This window comes from Phoca vitulina, unplaced genomic scaffold (genome assembly GCF_004348235.1).
Source record: "Phoca vitulina isolate PV1807 unplaced genomic scaffold, GSC_HSeal_1.0 scaffold22, whole genome shotgun sequence".
Classification (NCBI taxonomy): Eukaryota; Metazoa; Chordata; class Mammalia; order Carnivora; family Phocidae; genus Phoca; species Phoca vitulina.
The window spans coordinates 12,902,713-12,917,203 of NW_022589725.1; the positions used below are offsets into that span (position 1 = coordinate 12,902,713).

The 14,491-nt window shown below is 50.8% G+C and overlaps 1 protein-coding gene across 1 annotated transcript; it reads left to right on the forward strand.

Annotated features, from left to right (window-relative positions):
- The first annotated feature begins 253 nt into the window (after nt 1-253).
- Nucleotides 254-8,597, forward strand: SLC52A3 (solute carrier family 52 member 3). Its single transcript, XM_032419339.1, has 4 exons — nt 254-2,086; nt 3,529-4,034; nt 5,676-5,799; nt 6,291-8,597. The coding sequence occupies exons 1-4, from the start codon at nt 1,520-1,522 to the stop codon at nt 6,501-6,503; spliced, it is 1,410 nt and encodes a 469-aa protein (XP_032275230.1). The 5' UTR covers nt 254-1,519; the 3' UTR covers nt 6,504-8,597.
- The last annotated feature ends 5,894 nt before the right edge of the window (nt 8,598-14,491 follow it).

The window sequence follows — 14,491 nt, forward strand, 5'->3', positions numbered from 1 at the left end:
AGAACTCTGCCTGTGTTGGGGCAGGGCAGCTCTTTTTTAGTGGGATTCTGCCTGTTCTATGCCACAGTCTGGTCTTAGGTGGGAATGAGCAGCCAAGAAGCTGCGCACGACTGAACGGGGGGGGGGGGGGGGGGGGGCAAGGGTCCTCCCCATGCAACAGCTGCCTGGAGCTTCCCTCCCTGGGTGCTCTCGGTGGGGGGCCCAGAGCCAGGCCTGTCCCGGGCTGTTAGTCAGGCCGGCCTCAGAGGTGAGAGACAGAGCTTAAGCCACCTGCCTGAGTCCTCTAGACAGACTGTGGTGGAGCAGGACGGAAAGCAGGTCAGACTGCACTCTGCTCAGTGGAAGCAGGAAGAAGGGAGTTCATCTGCGGCTGAGAGTCAGTTCTGTGTGTGGAACCCGGAAAGGAGCCACTGAGGTTGGGACTTTCCTAGGTGAGGCCTAGCCACAGGGATGCTTTGGCAGCTTCCAGACGAGAACGAGGTTAGACTTGGGGCAGGGGGTGGTCAGGAGGCCAAAAGCTGCAAGGGACTGGTTCCAAATCCCACCTCCCCAGACCCCACCCTGTTTCCCATCTCTAAAAGGAAGGGCTTGGCCCCATCAACATTTCTCTCCAAAATGGTGCCTCATGGGAAACTTTTTTTTTCCTTTCTAAAAAAATTGTATTAATTTTAGTCATGTATTAAATTTAGTCATGTATTAATTTTCATGTGAATTGGACAAAAACAACCATGTCACCAAACCCGGCATTTCACCATGAGGGTGATAGCTAGCCCTCAGTGAGTGCTTACTGTGCGCCAGACCCTGTTTAAAAAACATTAGCTTATTAACATTAACATATTTGCATATCATTACAATCCATAAAGTCAAGACTGTCCTCTCTTTACAGATGAGGAATAGGAGGCACAGAGAGGCAATGTCACTTGCCCGAGGTCACCCTGCTAGCCAGGGGCAGAGCTGGGTGCAAGCCCAGATCTTTTTGTATGTTTAAGGCTTATTTGTACCTTTTCCTCTGAACTGTTCACATCCTTTGCCCATTCTTCTATTCAGTCTTTTTGTTCTTAATTTCTACAAACTCTTTACATAAGATGATCCCTTTGTCTATGATTTACATTACAAATATTTCCCCCAGGTGGTCATCTTTTGATCTTACTGTTGGTATTTCTGACCTTTTCTCTTTTTTTTGAAGAAGATGATGTTTTGTTGTCGGATTACTTTTGTTTTAATATTTATGCAGTTATATGTGTCCAGCTTTTCTTTGATGGTCTCTGGAATTACAAGCCACAGTTAGAGAAGCTTGCCCCTCTGGAAAGGTTAGTTATAAAAGAATTTGTCTGTGTTTTCCTATCATAAAAAGCCAACTTGTTCACGAGAAGGGGAAAGATCAGGGAAAACCTGGGCTCCACAGCATACTGTTTTGACAGACGGTGACCCTGATATTGCTCACCTGGCATTTTTCTCCACGGTTCCCACTGCAGGCTGATCTGGGAGGAGGCGGCTTCGGCACAGGGCAGACATCATCATGGCCCTCCTGGTTCACCTGCTGGTCTGCACCTTCGGGATGGGCTCCTGGGTAGCCATCAACGGGCTGTGGGTAGAGCTGCCCCTGCTGGTGACGGAGCTGCCCGAGGGGTGGTACCTTCCCTCCTACCTCACGGTGGTCATCCAGCTGGCCAACATCGGCCCCCTCCTGGTCACCCTGCTCCATCACTTCCAGCCCAGCTGCCTTTCCGAAGTGCCCATCATCTTCACCGTGCTGGCTGTGGGCACCCTGGCGTGCACCCTCTTCGCCTTCCTCTGGAATGTCACCTCCTGGGTGCTGGACGGCCACCACAGCATTGCCTTCATGGTCCTCACCTTCTTCCTGGCCCTGGTGGACTGCACCTCCTCGGTCACCTTCCTGCCTTTCATGAGCCGGCTGCCCGCCCGCTACCTCACCACCTTCTTTGTGGGCGAAGGACTCAGCGGCCTCCTGCCTGCCCTGGTGGCTCTTGCCCAGGGCTCGGGTCTCACCACTTGTGTCAACGTCACTCAGCCATCAGACACCACCCCAAGCACTGAGACCACCGGGAAGACTGTCTTCCTACAGGTACCGGGCACGACCCATTACAGTGCTCTGTGCTTGGTCACAAGGAAGACCATGCAGAGGGCTTGTGTTTCCTAGATGTTGGGTAGACCGGTGTTCTCGACCTGGCTGCACATCAGATCACCTACCTGGGGGGGCTACTGAAACACAGCGGTGGGCCCCACCCCATGCAGCCAATAAAAGAAACTCTCTGGGGCGTGGGGCTTCTCAGAGACCCTTGAGGTCCAAAGTGTTTTGGAATCTGGAGTTTCGGACTTTAGAACACACCTGTCCTGGTCTGCAAGAGCTCCTGTGACCCAGCAGTCCAGCACAGTGACATCACTGCCCACAGCCCGGGGGCCATTCCTGCCCAGTGGGCACGTCAGGCTGTAAATAGACTACCTCCGTTCAAGTGTGGCTGCCAACTGAGGCATGAAAAAAATTCGAACTTTCAGAGCTTTTTGCATTTCCAAATTGCAAAACAGGGATGGTGAACTTGTATTTATTCAAAAGTCCTCAGGTGATGCTAAGGTACAGCCAGGGCTAAGAACTGTAGACTTTATTTATTTTTTTTTTTAAGATTTTATTTATTTATTTGAGAGAGAGATCGTGCGTGCGTGAGAGAGAGAGCACAAGCAGGGGGAGCAGCAGAGGGAGAGGGAGAAGCAGGCTCCCCGCTGAGCAGGGAGCCCGACACGGGGCTCGATCCCAGGACCCTGAGCCAAAGGCAGACGCTTAACCGTCTGAGCCACCCGGGCACCCAGAATGGTAGACTTTGGACATTGCTTCAATGCTTCGTGTTGTTAAAACGTCCAACTTTTCTCCACTGTGTGGACACTTATGAAGTTGGACACTTCACATAAGGCTGGCATCGCCCAAACCACAGAGGTCCAGCCGTGGGTGCAAACCCAGGGACCCCAGGGCCACCATATCCTGCGAGCACTCCACTTTTAAGTGTTTGAATTAGTTGAAGACATGTAAATGTTTTGAAATTTCACATGCATAGGTCTAGAGGCCCGGCATCTGCTGAGAAGGGGTCTAGCCACGCCAGGCCACACCCCCACAGGGCAACCTCGGGAAGGGCTGCGGTCTCCGGCCCTGGCGGGCAGCAGCGTGGGAAAAGGCATAGCTTCTAAGTCTGAAAGATTAGCGGACTGGCTTTGCCACATAGCCCCCGTGAGCCTCAGGGAAGACGAAGCGTTCTGACACCCCCAAGCCCTCCAGAACTGGGGCTGATGGTGCCCACTGCCCGGGGCCGCGAGGAGGCACGCACGGGCTGACCCAGGCGAAGTGCCGTCCGAGCACTGGGCATTTCTGATCACTGCCTGATGAGTTCTGTGTGTGTTATTCGGCCCTTACTTACTAGCAATGCCTGCTATTTATTGGATATGATTATTAATATTGCTATTACCTGTGTCCCGACATCCCCCAGGGATCTGCCTGACCCTGGTTTTGTCTTTCCCCAGGGAGCTAACAGCACTTTGGTGTTTGACCTGCCTGGGACGACACGTTCCGCCGTCCATCTGGAAAGCCGCTACCTCCCGGCCAACTTCTCGCCCTTGGTCTTCTTCCTCCTGCTCTCCTTCATGATGGCCTGCTGCCTGGTTGCTTTCTTTCTCCTCCAGCGTCAGCCCAGACCCAGGGAATCTTCCATAGAAGACCTCCTCACCTCCCAGGTCACCCTCCACTCCATCCGGCCACGGGAAGGGGAGGACCTGGGCCCCCCAGACCCAGGGGCTAGCAGCAAGGCCCAGGGGCATCCAGAGGAGAAAACGGCCTCCGACCGCCCAGCCCACCTGGCCTTCATCTACGTCCTCGTGGCCTTCGTGAACGCGCTCACCAACGGCGTGCTACCCTCCGTGCAGACCTACTCCTGCCTCTCCTACGGGCCTGTTGCTTACCACCTGTCCGCCACCCTCAGCTCCATGGCCAACCCTCTCGCCTGCTTCCTCTCCATGTTTCTGCCGCACAGGTCTGCCCCAACTGGCCCTGGGGAACTCTTGTTGGATGCATTTCATTCCAGAATCAGAATTCCAAACCCCAACTGTCAGGTTCTGCGTATAGAACATGGCTTCTAGGGCTTGACTGCCTGGGTTCAAATCCCAACTCGGCCACTTGCTAGCAATGAGGTCCCGGACAAATCACTTCACCTCTCTGTGCCTCAGGGATACTTATCTGGAAAATGGGGATAATAGTAGTTCTCCCTCCTAGGATTGCTGGGAGCATAAAATGAGCTAATTTGGTAAAGATTTTTAGAGCAGCAGATTTTTAGAGGTGTTGACCAGCCACTGGCCCTTGAGGAGGAATGCGCAGGCAGGAGCTGAGGTTCCCATTTACAAGTGGGAACCCTGAGGCTCACAGAAAGGGTCTAATCCCATGGTCTATTTCCCAGGACTTCAGCCCTGTCCTCCTGCCTCCGGCTCACTCTGGCTCCTTTACAGCGGCAGATCTGGAAGAGTGGCTAGGCAAATTGACAAAATGCAGATTGAGCCAGCCTAGATTGGGACCTGAGATTTCAAATTTTAGTACACAACCTAAGTGGTTCCGCTGCAGGGGTTCAGACCCTGGGAGGGGACACACGGACTTTGGGGTCGTGAAACTTGAGGGCCCACAACCTCCCAGCCAGCTCTCTGCCCTGCCTGCCCTCATGGGCCTCTCTGACCTGCTCACGCCCCCTTCCCCAGCTCAGGAAGGAGGGAGAACGAGAAGAGGAGAGTCAGACAGAAAATGTCACATTGCCAGAAAGCTGAATTTTCTCCCTTAAGGATTGAAACTGTGGAAGGAGGCTGGAGATTTCTGGGGAAGCAGAAGCACAGTCCACAGATGTGTGGAATAGGGAGCGCCCAGAATGTTAGAAATACCCAGTCTGAAAGACAGGGGCTCCAAGAATCTCGGAGCAGAAAGAGTCCTTAGAGGCAGGGCCAGGCCCTCCACTCCCACGCAGGACCCCAGGCAGTCTTGGTGTTCTGAAGAGCGTGCACAGGGAGGTCCCGGGGGGATGACCTCTAATGAAGGACAGTGTCCTCCGTTGTCACACTAGAGCCGACGTGGGGTCCCAGCCAGCCAGCAGGGCCCCTAGATCACGTAGACCTCATGTTGTAGATGACACCGGAGGGGAAGGGGTCAGCTGGGGCTCACAGCACCGCCTGCAGTGCGAGGCTGCAAGCCACATCCTTGTCCGCCCGGCTTCCTGGCTGAGGTTGGGCATGTTGCAGGAGGAAATGGGAGCCGGCGGAACACCGGTGGGGCCCCAGGCCAGGCCCTGCGCGCTCCGTTTCACAGGTTCCAGCGGCCCTGCCCGGCTCCTCGCGCTGGTGAGGAAGCAGGCTCAGGGGCCAGTCTTGCAGCTTCAGTGGGAAGGGGAATCTGAACCAGGTCCCCGTAGCACCAGAGTCCATTCTGTTTCTCCTGCCATGAATGCTCAGGGTGACTTAGACCCGTTTTGCCCCTCAGGAAGCTCACTGACCCGCTTGAGCCAGGTGGCCTGGAAGTTTCCATGTGGATCTGACCTCTAACCCTAGAGACACTGACCATTCTACACGGCGCCCCAGGGTAGGGGAGGCAGAAGTCAGGCTGCTCACCTCCTCCATTCTCCTCCTCTACTTTGCTCTAGGTCTCTGCCAATCCTGGGGGTCCTCACAGTGCTCGGGACTGGCTTTGGGGCCTACAACATGGCCATGGCCGTGATGAGCCCTTGCCCCCTCATGCAGGGCCACTGGGCTGGAGAAATCCTCATTGTAAGTATCTGGCCTGTGGAGCTGCCTCCCTCCCTACCCCTCGCCTAGCCAAGGCGCTTTCTGTTGGCCAAAGTCTTTGTGTTTGCGCCCGAAGGAAGCCCCAGGTGGGGTTGGGCAGGGGGAGGGATGCTTCTCCTTTGGGAATGGAGGCTTAGGAAGGTAAGGTGGCTGGTCCAAGGTGACATTCCAGCCTCTCCGCTGAATGCCACACTCTCCCCGCCATGTGTACCCCAGCCCTGGCTTTCTCCCAGATGCCCTTGACTTGATCACGGGGGGCACCAAGGCTACTGGGTTCTCCTTTGCCCTGGGCAGGGGTGTCAACTCATGGGGCCCTCTTAGCCCTAGGGGGTCACCCCCAAAGACTATTGAACTTAAAGGTTATTCCATGGGGTTCCCTTAGCCCAGTTAGGTCACCCTACAAGCATCCTTCTCCCCTGGGGCTCACCCCAAAGTCCCCTTCACTCTGCATCTCTGCCGCCCGTTATCCGCAGGTGGCCTCGTGGGTGCTGTTCATTGGCTGTCTGAGCTACGTCAAGGTGATGCTGGGCGTGATCCTGCGCGACCGCAGCCGCAGCGCCCTCCTGTGGTGCGGCGCGGCGGTGCAGCTGGGCTCCCTGCTCGGAGCTCTGCTCATGTTCCCGCTGGTCAACGTGCTGAGGCTCTTCTCATCGGCCGACTTCTGCAGCCTGCAGTGCTCCGCCTAGGACACCTGGCGCGGTCCAGGACAGCGCCCTGAGCCGCCCCCATTACTAACACCTGGGAAGTTGAGCAGGGCACATGCCCAAGGTCACAAGGGCAAGTGGCAGGGAGCTGGGAGGCCCAGGCTGAGTACTTAAGCATTGCCGCCAGCTCCCCTCAGGCAGGGTGGAGAAGGCCACAAGGCCCCCCACGGGACCTGGAAGTGCAAAGCACAGCCCTCCCCCACTCTGTGTCACAGTGCCCGCAACTCCATTGCCGAACTCCTTCCGACTGTTGAGAGAGAGCAGGTTTGCAGCACCCAGCTGGAGGCAGGCTCAAGGGTGTCAGAAGCGCGACCGCTGAGAGGGTGAGCTAGCCCTCACAGGCTGTGGGACCTCGGGGAAGTCACTTATTTCTCTGTGCCTTGGTTTCCTAAAATGGGGATTATGATAAATAGCACCTACCTCAGAGGCTTAGCACAGGGATAAAGGGGAGAAGTGCCCAGCATGTAGCAAGCCCTCTTGGGCCATTTCCTGATCTGCTGCCCGACAGAAATAACAAGGGACAATCTACACAACGTAGAAGTGGCCAGGGTGGTTGAGAGATGACCCCTGCCCCGTTTCCTTTTTCCCACTCTCCTCGCAGAGAAGCTTCTAAAAGACAGATGGCAAATGGTGGGACCCTGGGCATTCTGACTCCCCAGTTCCCAATATGGATGGACGTTGTACCCCACACACCCCTTCCTGTCACCCCTCCTGACCCACAAGGTCCTGCTGCTTGGAAAGTGAGTGACCTCCTGGGAGGCAGAGAGATGATGGGGGGAGGGGCTACACCAAAACTCTGGAAGTGAGTCCCATCCCTTTCCCCCACTCACCAAGGCCAGGATTGGACCCTGAGAACCCTGGGAAGTCTGGGAAGGAGTGCATTCACTACATGACTGTTATTTTGTTCTCTTTCTTTCTTTCTTTCTTTTTTTTTTTTATAGACATTTCCCTGCTTTTACACTAAAATCAGCCCTCCCAAGAAAAAGTCTAACATGAACCCCAAAATCAATATCATCAGTTTTCAGTTAGTTCTAAGGTCAAGGCTAAGCTCAGAAATTAATAGAATCAAGTGCTTAGAGAATGTCTGGTCCTGGGACTTCTTTTCTTTAGTGGTTTGTTTGCTTGCCACCAGCCCTCCTTTTAATTTATTGTGAATAGATAATATAGTCACATGTTTCAAAAATCAGAAAATATAAAATGATGTTCAGCAAAAAAATTCCTTCTCTCCTGTCCCCCATCTGCCCAGTTCCTCTCAACACACACAAAGACACACACACACGCATGGGCACGTGCACACACACAAGCACTTTTACTAGTTTCTTGTTCACTCTTGCAGAGATTATGCAAGTACAAATACAGACTCTTTACAGAAAAAGTACCAAACTACCGTGTACCTTGCACTTTTGCTCAACAAGGTGCTTAACCAACTGAGCCACCCAGGCGTCCTCTTTTGCCCATTTTTATTTGTGTTTGGACCTCTCTGTGGTTTTGCTTTCACCCGCCGTCCTTGGAGGTCTTTATGACATTGACAGCCTTTAAGCGAAGGCGCATGAGTCCGCTCTCCACAGTCTCCTCCATATAATGGGGACAATAAGAGCATCTGCCAACCAGGGTTGCTGTGAGGGTTGCACGACCTTATTAATAAGTGCAGCGAGCTTAGCGCCACACCCGCAAACAGCAAGTGCTCAATAAATGTCATTAAAAGCTTCTACTTTCTGAAAACATCTACTAAAGACCCTGGACGGCCCTCCTGCCCCTGCCCTCCCGGAGTTAAACCCGGTTGCTAGGGTGACCGAGTCACCTGCTGTCTCTGCCCTCCAACCAAATAAGTTCCCTGAAGAATGAGCTCAGGACTCCGGATTGAGCCTGGGGTTGGCAGCGGGTGGGCGGGTTCCCCTAGGATGCGCCTGAGCTGGTATCTCCCTGCGGTGGGAGGGAAGGGGGGAAAGCCAGAGGAGGGTGTGCTCCCGTGGCAGAAACTGACCTGCAACAGCTGTGGGGTGGGGGGCAGCAAACAGCTTGCAGAGGGACGGACCTTAGAGGCCAAGGTTATGAAGGGGTGGAGGGTTGTGTTGGCCTGTGTGGGGTTTGGGGGGGAGGGGGTAGTGACATTGCAAGGACCACAGCAGGTGCGAACAGGTTCAGAAATGACTACAGGCACCCTGGGCAAAAAAAAAAAAAAAAGCCAGCATAACACACAGACTGAAATACACAATGTGTCCTTTCTGTTGGCCTCCTTAGAATTTTTTCTGGCCATGGATGACTGACTGAGCATAGGGTCTGTATAGAAAAAGGACAGAGTGACCCCCCTTCCACCCCAGGGTAGTGGATGGGAGCTGAAGGGGTATGAATATGGGGAGGAGTGGGGTTCTAGCCTCTGCCCAGAGAACCAGAGCAAGAGGGGCTGCTATGGTTTGAAGCTGGCCACCCAAACTCCCGAAGTGGGGGGTCCCCGGAAGACATTCCCTCCCACCATTTTTCTGGAGTAGTGTACTCTGAGAGACATTTACCCAGAGCCTCCCAGACCCCAGCACAGAGAGTGCCTCTCCCTAAGAAGGGCTCAGCAAATATAGTTTAGGGGTGAGTGGAATGGCACCTCCAAAGATGCACACACCCCAATTCCTGAAGCCTGTATATATGTTACATTGCATGGCAAAAGGGACTTTGGTGATGGAGTCGAGGTTACAGACCTTAAAACAGATTATTTTGGATTACCTGGGTAAGCCCAATCTAACGACACAAGACCTTGAAAGCAGAGAATGGGAAGAGATTCAGCAAAAGGTAGGAAGAAAGTGGCAGCATCATACAACTCAATATAAAAAAAAAAAAAAATCCCATTAAAAATGGGCAAAAGACCCGAACAGACATTTTTCCAAAGAAGACATATTTATGGCTGACAGGTTCATGAAGAAAAGTTCAACATCACTCATCATCAGGGAACTGCAAATCAAAGCCGCAATGAGATAGCACCTCGCGACTGTTAGAATGGCTCATATCAAAAAGACAAGAGATGACAAGTCTTGGCGAGGATGTGGAGAAAAAGGAACCCTCGTGCCCTGTTGGTGGGAATGCAAACTAGTGCAGCCACTCTGGGAAACAGTATGGAGGTTCCCCCAGAAAGTTAAAAATAGAACTACCATAGGATCCAGCCATCCCGCTTCTGGGTATATATCTTAAGGAAATAAAATACCTCTACCAAAGAGATCTCTGCACTCCGTGTTCATGGCAGCAGCATTCACAGTAGCCAAGACATAGAAACAATCCCACTGTCCATCCACAGATGAATGGATAAAGAAAATGTATTATGTACACATGAATATTATTCAGCCTTTAAAAAAAAAAAGGAAATGTTGCCATTTGTGCCAATGTGGATGGGCCTTGAGGGCATTCTGCTAAATGAAATTAGACAGAAAAAGACAACTACTGTTCCATCTCACATGTGGGATCTAAAAAAAACGGAGCTCCCAGAAACTGAGAGTAGATGGGTGGTTGCTGGGGGCTGGTGGGGGCAGGGGGAATGAGGAGATGTTGGTCAAAGGATACAAACTTACAGTTATAAGAGGAATGCATTCTGGGATGCAGTGTACAGTGGGGGACCATAGTTAACAATACTGTATTGTATACTTGAAAGTGGCTAAGAGAGTAGATCTTAAATGTTCTCACTACACACACACACACACACACACACACACACACATACACACATGTGCTCAAACTCCTCCTCCTCTGGAAGTGAAAAGAAGGAACGAAAAATGAGTGCTTTTGTAGGCAGGATGGGATTCACACATGCGCAGACTAATGGTATCATTTTAAGAATGATCAGCGAAGGGGTCGAAACTTGCCAGAGAGGGTCTGGGACACACATCATCATCTTACAACTCTGATTTTGCAACGGAATGGCCTTTCCTGATTCTCTTCATGATGGCAATGGGGAAAAGTCTGGAGGAAATGCCATGGTAAATGTTGATGTTGCCAGGACTCTGCCTTTCATCTGGAAATGGCTTTCAGTTGAAAATTCCCTATGTGCAGAGGCAGCTAGCTCCTGGCTATGCCTTAAGAAAGACAGTCTGCTCTGTTACAACTAGCAGTTTGGCCCAAGCCAGCGTCCTCTGGGTCCCAGGGTCCCAGCGTCCCAGGGTTCAATGGTTAGAATGTAAGATACAGAACTGTCTTGATGGAGGAAGCTATTATTATTAACAGAATGAATTCTATGCCTGGTGATGGGTATTAAAGAGGGCACGTTCTGCATGGAGCACTGGGTGTTATACACAAACAATGAATCATGGAACACTACACCAAAAACTAATGATGTAATGTATGGTGATTAACATAACATAAAAATTAAAAAAGAATGAATTCTATGGTGTCCATTCTCCCATTTCTTTCATAGTCCTAGAACCCCTGACTTTCAGCTGGGTGCGTGGCAGCCCAGAGTAAAGACCCCAGTTCCCAGGCTTCCCTGTAGCGAGGGATGGCCATGTGACTGCATTCAGACAAATGGGATGTTACCAACAATAATGTGCACAGCTTCTGGTTGTGTACTTAAAAGGAAGAGGCGGGACCTCCATTTCCCATTTCCCCTTCCTGCCGCTAGTAAGGCAGATGTGATAGCTGGATCTGGAGCAGTCATCTTAGACCATGAGGAGGAAGCCACAGGATGAGATAATACAGCAAGAACATAGAAGGAGGCTGCAATCCTGATGATTACGGAGCCACTATTCTACCTGGAACCCAGATTTAATGTGGCAGAGAAATAAACTTCTATGTTGTTTAAGCTTCTACAATGTGGGGGACACTTTGTTAGAGTAGCAGAATTCTCATATTCATATGGATATGTTTCTATATGTATGTATATGCCTACACACACTCACACACGGTCACACAGAGGACTGGAAGGACATACACCAACATGTTAGCCTAGTTAATTCTGGAGAAAGGGATTTCTGGTGATTTTTTTTTCTTCTTGACACTTTGCTGTACTCTGAATTTTTTTCTTTGAGTATGTGTTATCTCAAAACTCAATAAAAATGCAAGTCTAAAGAAAGGGAGGGTCCTATCAATAGAGCCTATTGCTTAAATCACCTTCATCTGCTTCATATGAGCTTCTATAGGTCACACACACACACACACACACATACACTTAGATTTTATGGAATATTTGGCTTTGTTTCCTGTGGGTTATGGAACTTTTTTTTCAGGTGTTCTTTTTACTGAACAGAATCTTGAAGATGGTCCCATGTCCCTGTGTATAGGGTGACCTCGTTTCTCATACCCAGTACAAAGCACTTCCTGGCTGGGCATGCCAGGGTTTACAGAAGAGCTGCTGTTGGTGGACATCTGCATTGTGTCTGATTTTAAGCTACTGAAAACAACACAGCGATGAAAGTCCTCCGACCCGCCTCTCTAGGCACTGGTGTGATGCTTTGGAGTCTAACAAACAAATGGGTTCTGATCTGGTTCCCCTGCTTATTTGCTGTGTGACCTCAGGCAATTTACTGTACATCTCTGCCTCTCTGTCTCCTTACCTGTATAATAGGGAAAGTAAAGAAGCTTGCCCCATAAAATCATTGTGAGGATAAGAACAACTGAAACTTATCACATGCGTACTGCATGCGGAGTACTTTTCCAAGTGCTTCCTGTGAGTTAACAAACTTAACGCTCACAAAAGGGTGATGTGAGGTCATGCTTAGACAGATGCCCTGAGAGTTTTCTACAAACTTCCAGCTTCTTTAATTTTTTTTCACTTTTTTTTAATGATTGCTTTAGGCTTACCATGTACATCTTCACCTGTCAGAATCTACTTCTGATTTATACTACCTTGATGGCAGATACAGCAATGGTACTCCTATATAGCTGTATTCTTTCTCCCTCTTTGTACTATTCTTGTTATATACATTACATCGCACGTGTCACCAACCCCACAACATCCCTCTAGGAGTGCTTGCTAGCAAGAAGGAAGGGGAGGGGAAGGCAGAGGTAATTGTTGGTTAGATCACCTGCCTCCCCCCAAAACTGTCCCAGACTTAAGAGCTAACAGCAGCCCTCCCTCCAAAGAACTGAAGGAGGTCCTTGTCCCCCAGTTGCCATGCACACAGCCCATACTGGCTTACAAAGATCTGTCCTGCCCGTGCTCAAGACACCCTCCATTAGGGCCTCAACCTGCGGTAACACATTGCCCTTCTCTGAGGTTCCCCTTTGACATTGCAAATCCCATTCCCATCACCCCCTTCTCTCAGATGGGAAAACAAGAACATTCCCCGCCTCCTAGGCTGATTTGGAATATTAATAAATAACATTCATTGAGAGAATATTTACATGGATGCTTGCATTGAATCCCTAATGAAAAAGGGAATTGTCTTCTGGATGAGATGAATGAGGCTCAAGGAGGTTAAGTATCTGAACCAGATCACACAGCTGCTAAGTGATAGAGCTGGACTTTGAACCCAGACGATCTGGCCTCAGAGCCAACAGGTGTGATCACTCACCACACTGCTCCCCGGAGGTAGTCTCTAGAGGACCCATTTTGTCCTGGCAGCAGGAAATGTTTAACATCTCTAAGGGGAAATCATCCTATTTGTACCATTGCCAATTTCCACAGTGTAAATACTCTCCGTGTTGCTGATTTCAAGCTACAACTATGGTGTTGCTGAATGCAGCGTCGGCAAATATGCACATAATCAGCTCACCCGGGTTGGTGCAAGTCACCAGATGGAGCAGACTGAAAGCCTGAGGCAGGGATGAACAGGAAGTTGGCGAGGGAGAATGGAGGGTCTTTAAAGAGAGGTTGCCCGCTAACAATTCACAGGGGCCTCCAGCAATCCATCGGAAGCGCCGTGACTCCAGTCTGACAGGTGAGGACACTGGGCTCAGCGAGCCATGTGCATTTGTCCAACAGTTGCTGAGCACACACCCTGAGTGGGTCCTGGCCAGAAGGGACCAGTCCTGGGGATACGCAGATGACACAGGCCAGGTTCTAGCCTGCCTGATGGAGCTTGTGGGCTTACAGTGGACCCACAGACATGTACCCATGCCTCCCACGGGGTTTCCATTCAAGTTGGTAGCAGGACAGTTTAGAGTGTGGGTTCTGGTCCTAGACTCCTTGGCTTCAAGTCCAAACTCTACCATTCACTGGCTGTGTGACCTTGGGCTAGCTCCTTAACCTCTCAGTACCTCCGTTTCCCCATCTATAACAACAGTACCTACCCCAAAGCATTTCTAGAAGGATGATAGGAATGAATGCAGGTAAAGGGCTCAGAACTCTACTTATTATGATGCATAATAAATGTTCCATAAATGTTAGCTATTTTTATTATGTAACTTCAGAAATGCAACTGTGTGTTCCCAGAGAGAGGGAGAGAGAGAGAGAAGGGAGAAGAACGTACATAGTGTGGGTGATTCTGCCCAGACATAAGCCCAGCAATGAGCAAGATGCGGAGGGCGTGGGCAGAATCCCGAACATCTGAGTGAGAGCTGAATGGAAAATCAGTTTGCAAACCTCTACAATCGCTGCCACACACTGACCGTCTTTATGTCCAGTGTGCTTATTACCGCAAAGGACTCGTTCAGAAAACTGTACTTTATGGGTGATTTAAAGGATTTTTTGGAGTTTTAGAAAATTGTCTATTTCTATCATTTTCTCCTCACATTAGAACCTAATGCCCATGTTAAACGCTCTCCCTGCAGTGACTATATTCAAAACGGTAAGGGCTAAAATAAATGGGTAAGGGTTTTCCAAAGGTTACTCCGCTGGTGGTTGGGGGAGCCAGACTGAGACCCCAGCCTGGGGATTCTCAATCTAGTGCTCTTCCTTCTTCAATCTGCGTCCTGCGGGACAGCCCTGACATTCTCCCCAGGACCCCAACCTCAGCTCCTGGCTCCTCTCTAAGTAAAGGGGAAGGGCAAGTCCAGAACTTGAACTCACCCTAGGAGGGTGTTTGGAGTGGGGGGGAAAGGGGATGTGGATGTGAACC

Coding starts and splice junctions, on each gene's coding strand:
- SLC52A3 (XM_032419339.1), top strand. CDS start 1,520: ATGGCCCTCCTGGTTCACCTGCTGGTCTGCACCTTCGGGATGGGCTCC. Junction 2,087..3,528: donor GGAAGACTGTCTTCCTACAG/GTACCGGGCACG, acceptor GTCTTTCCCCAG/GGAGCTAACAGCACTTTGGT. Junction 4,035..5,675: donor TCCATGTTTCTGCCGCACAG/GTCTGCCCCAAC, acceptor ACTTTGCTCTAG/GTCTCTGCCAATCCTGGGGG.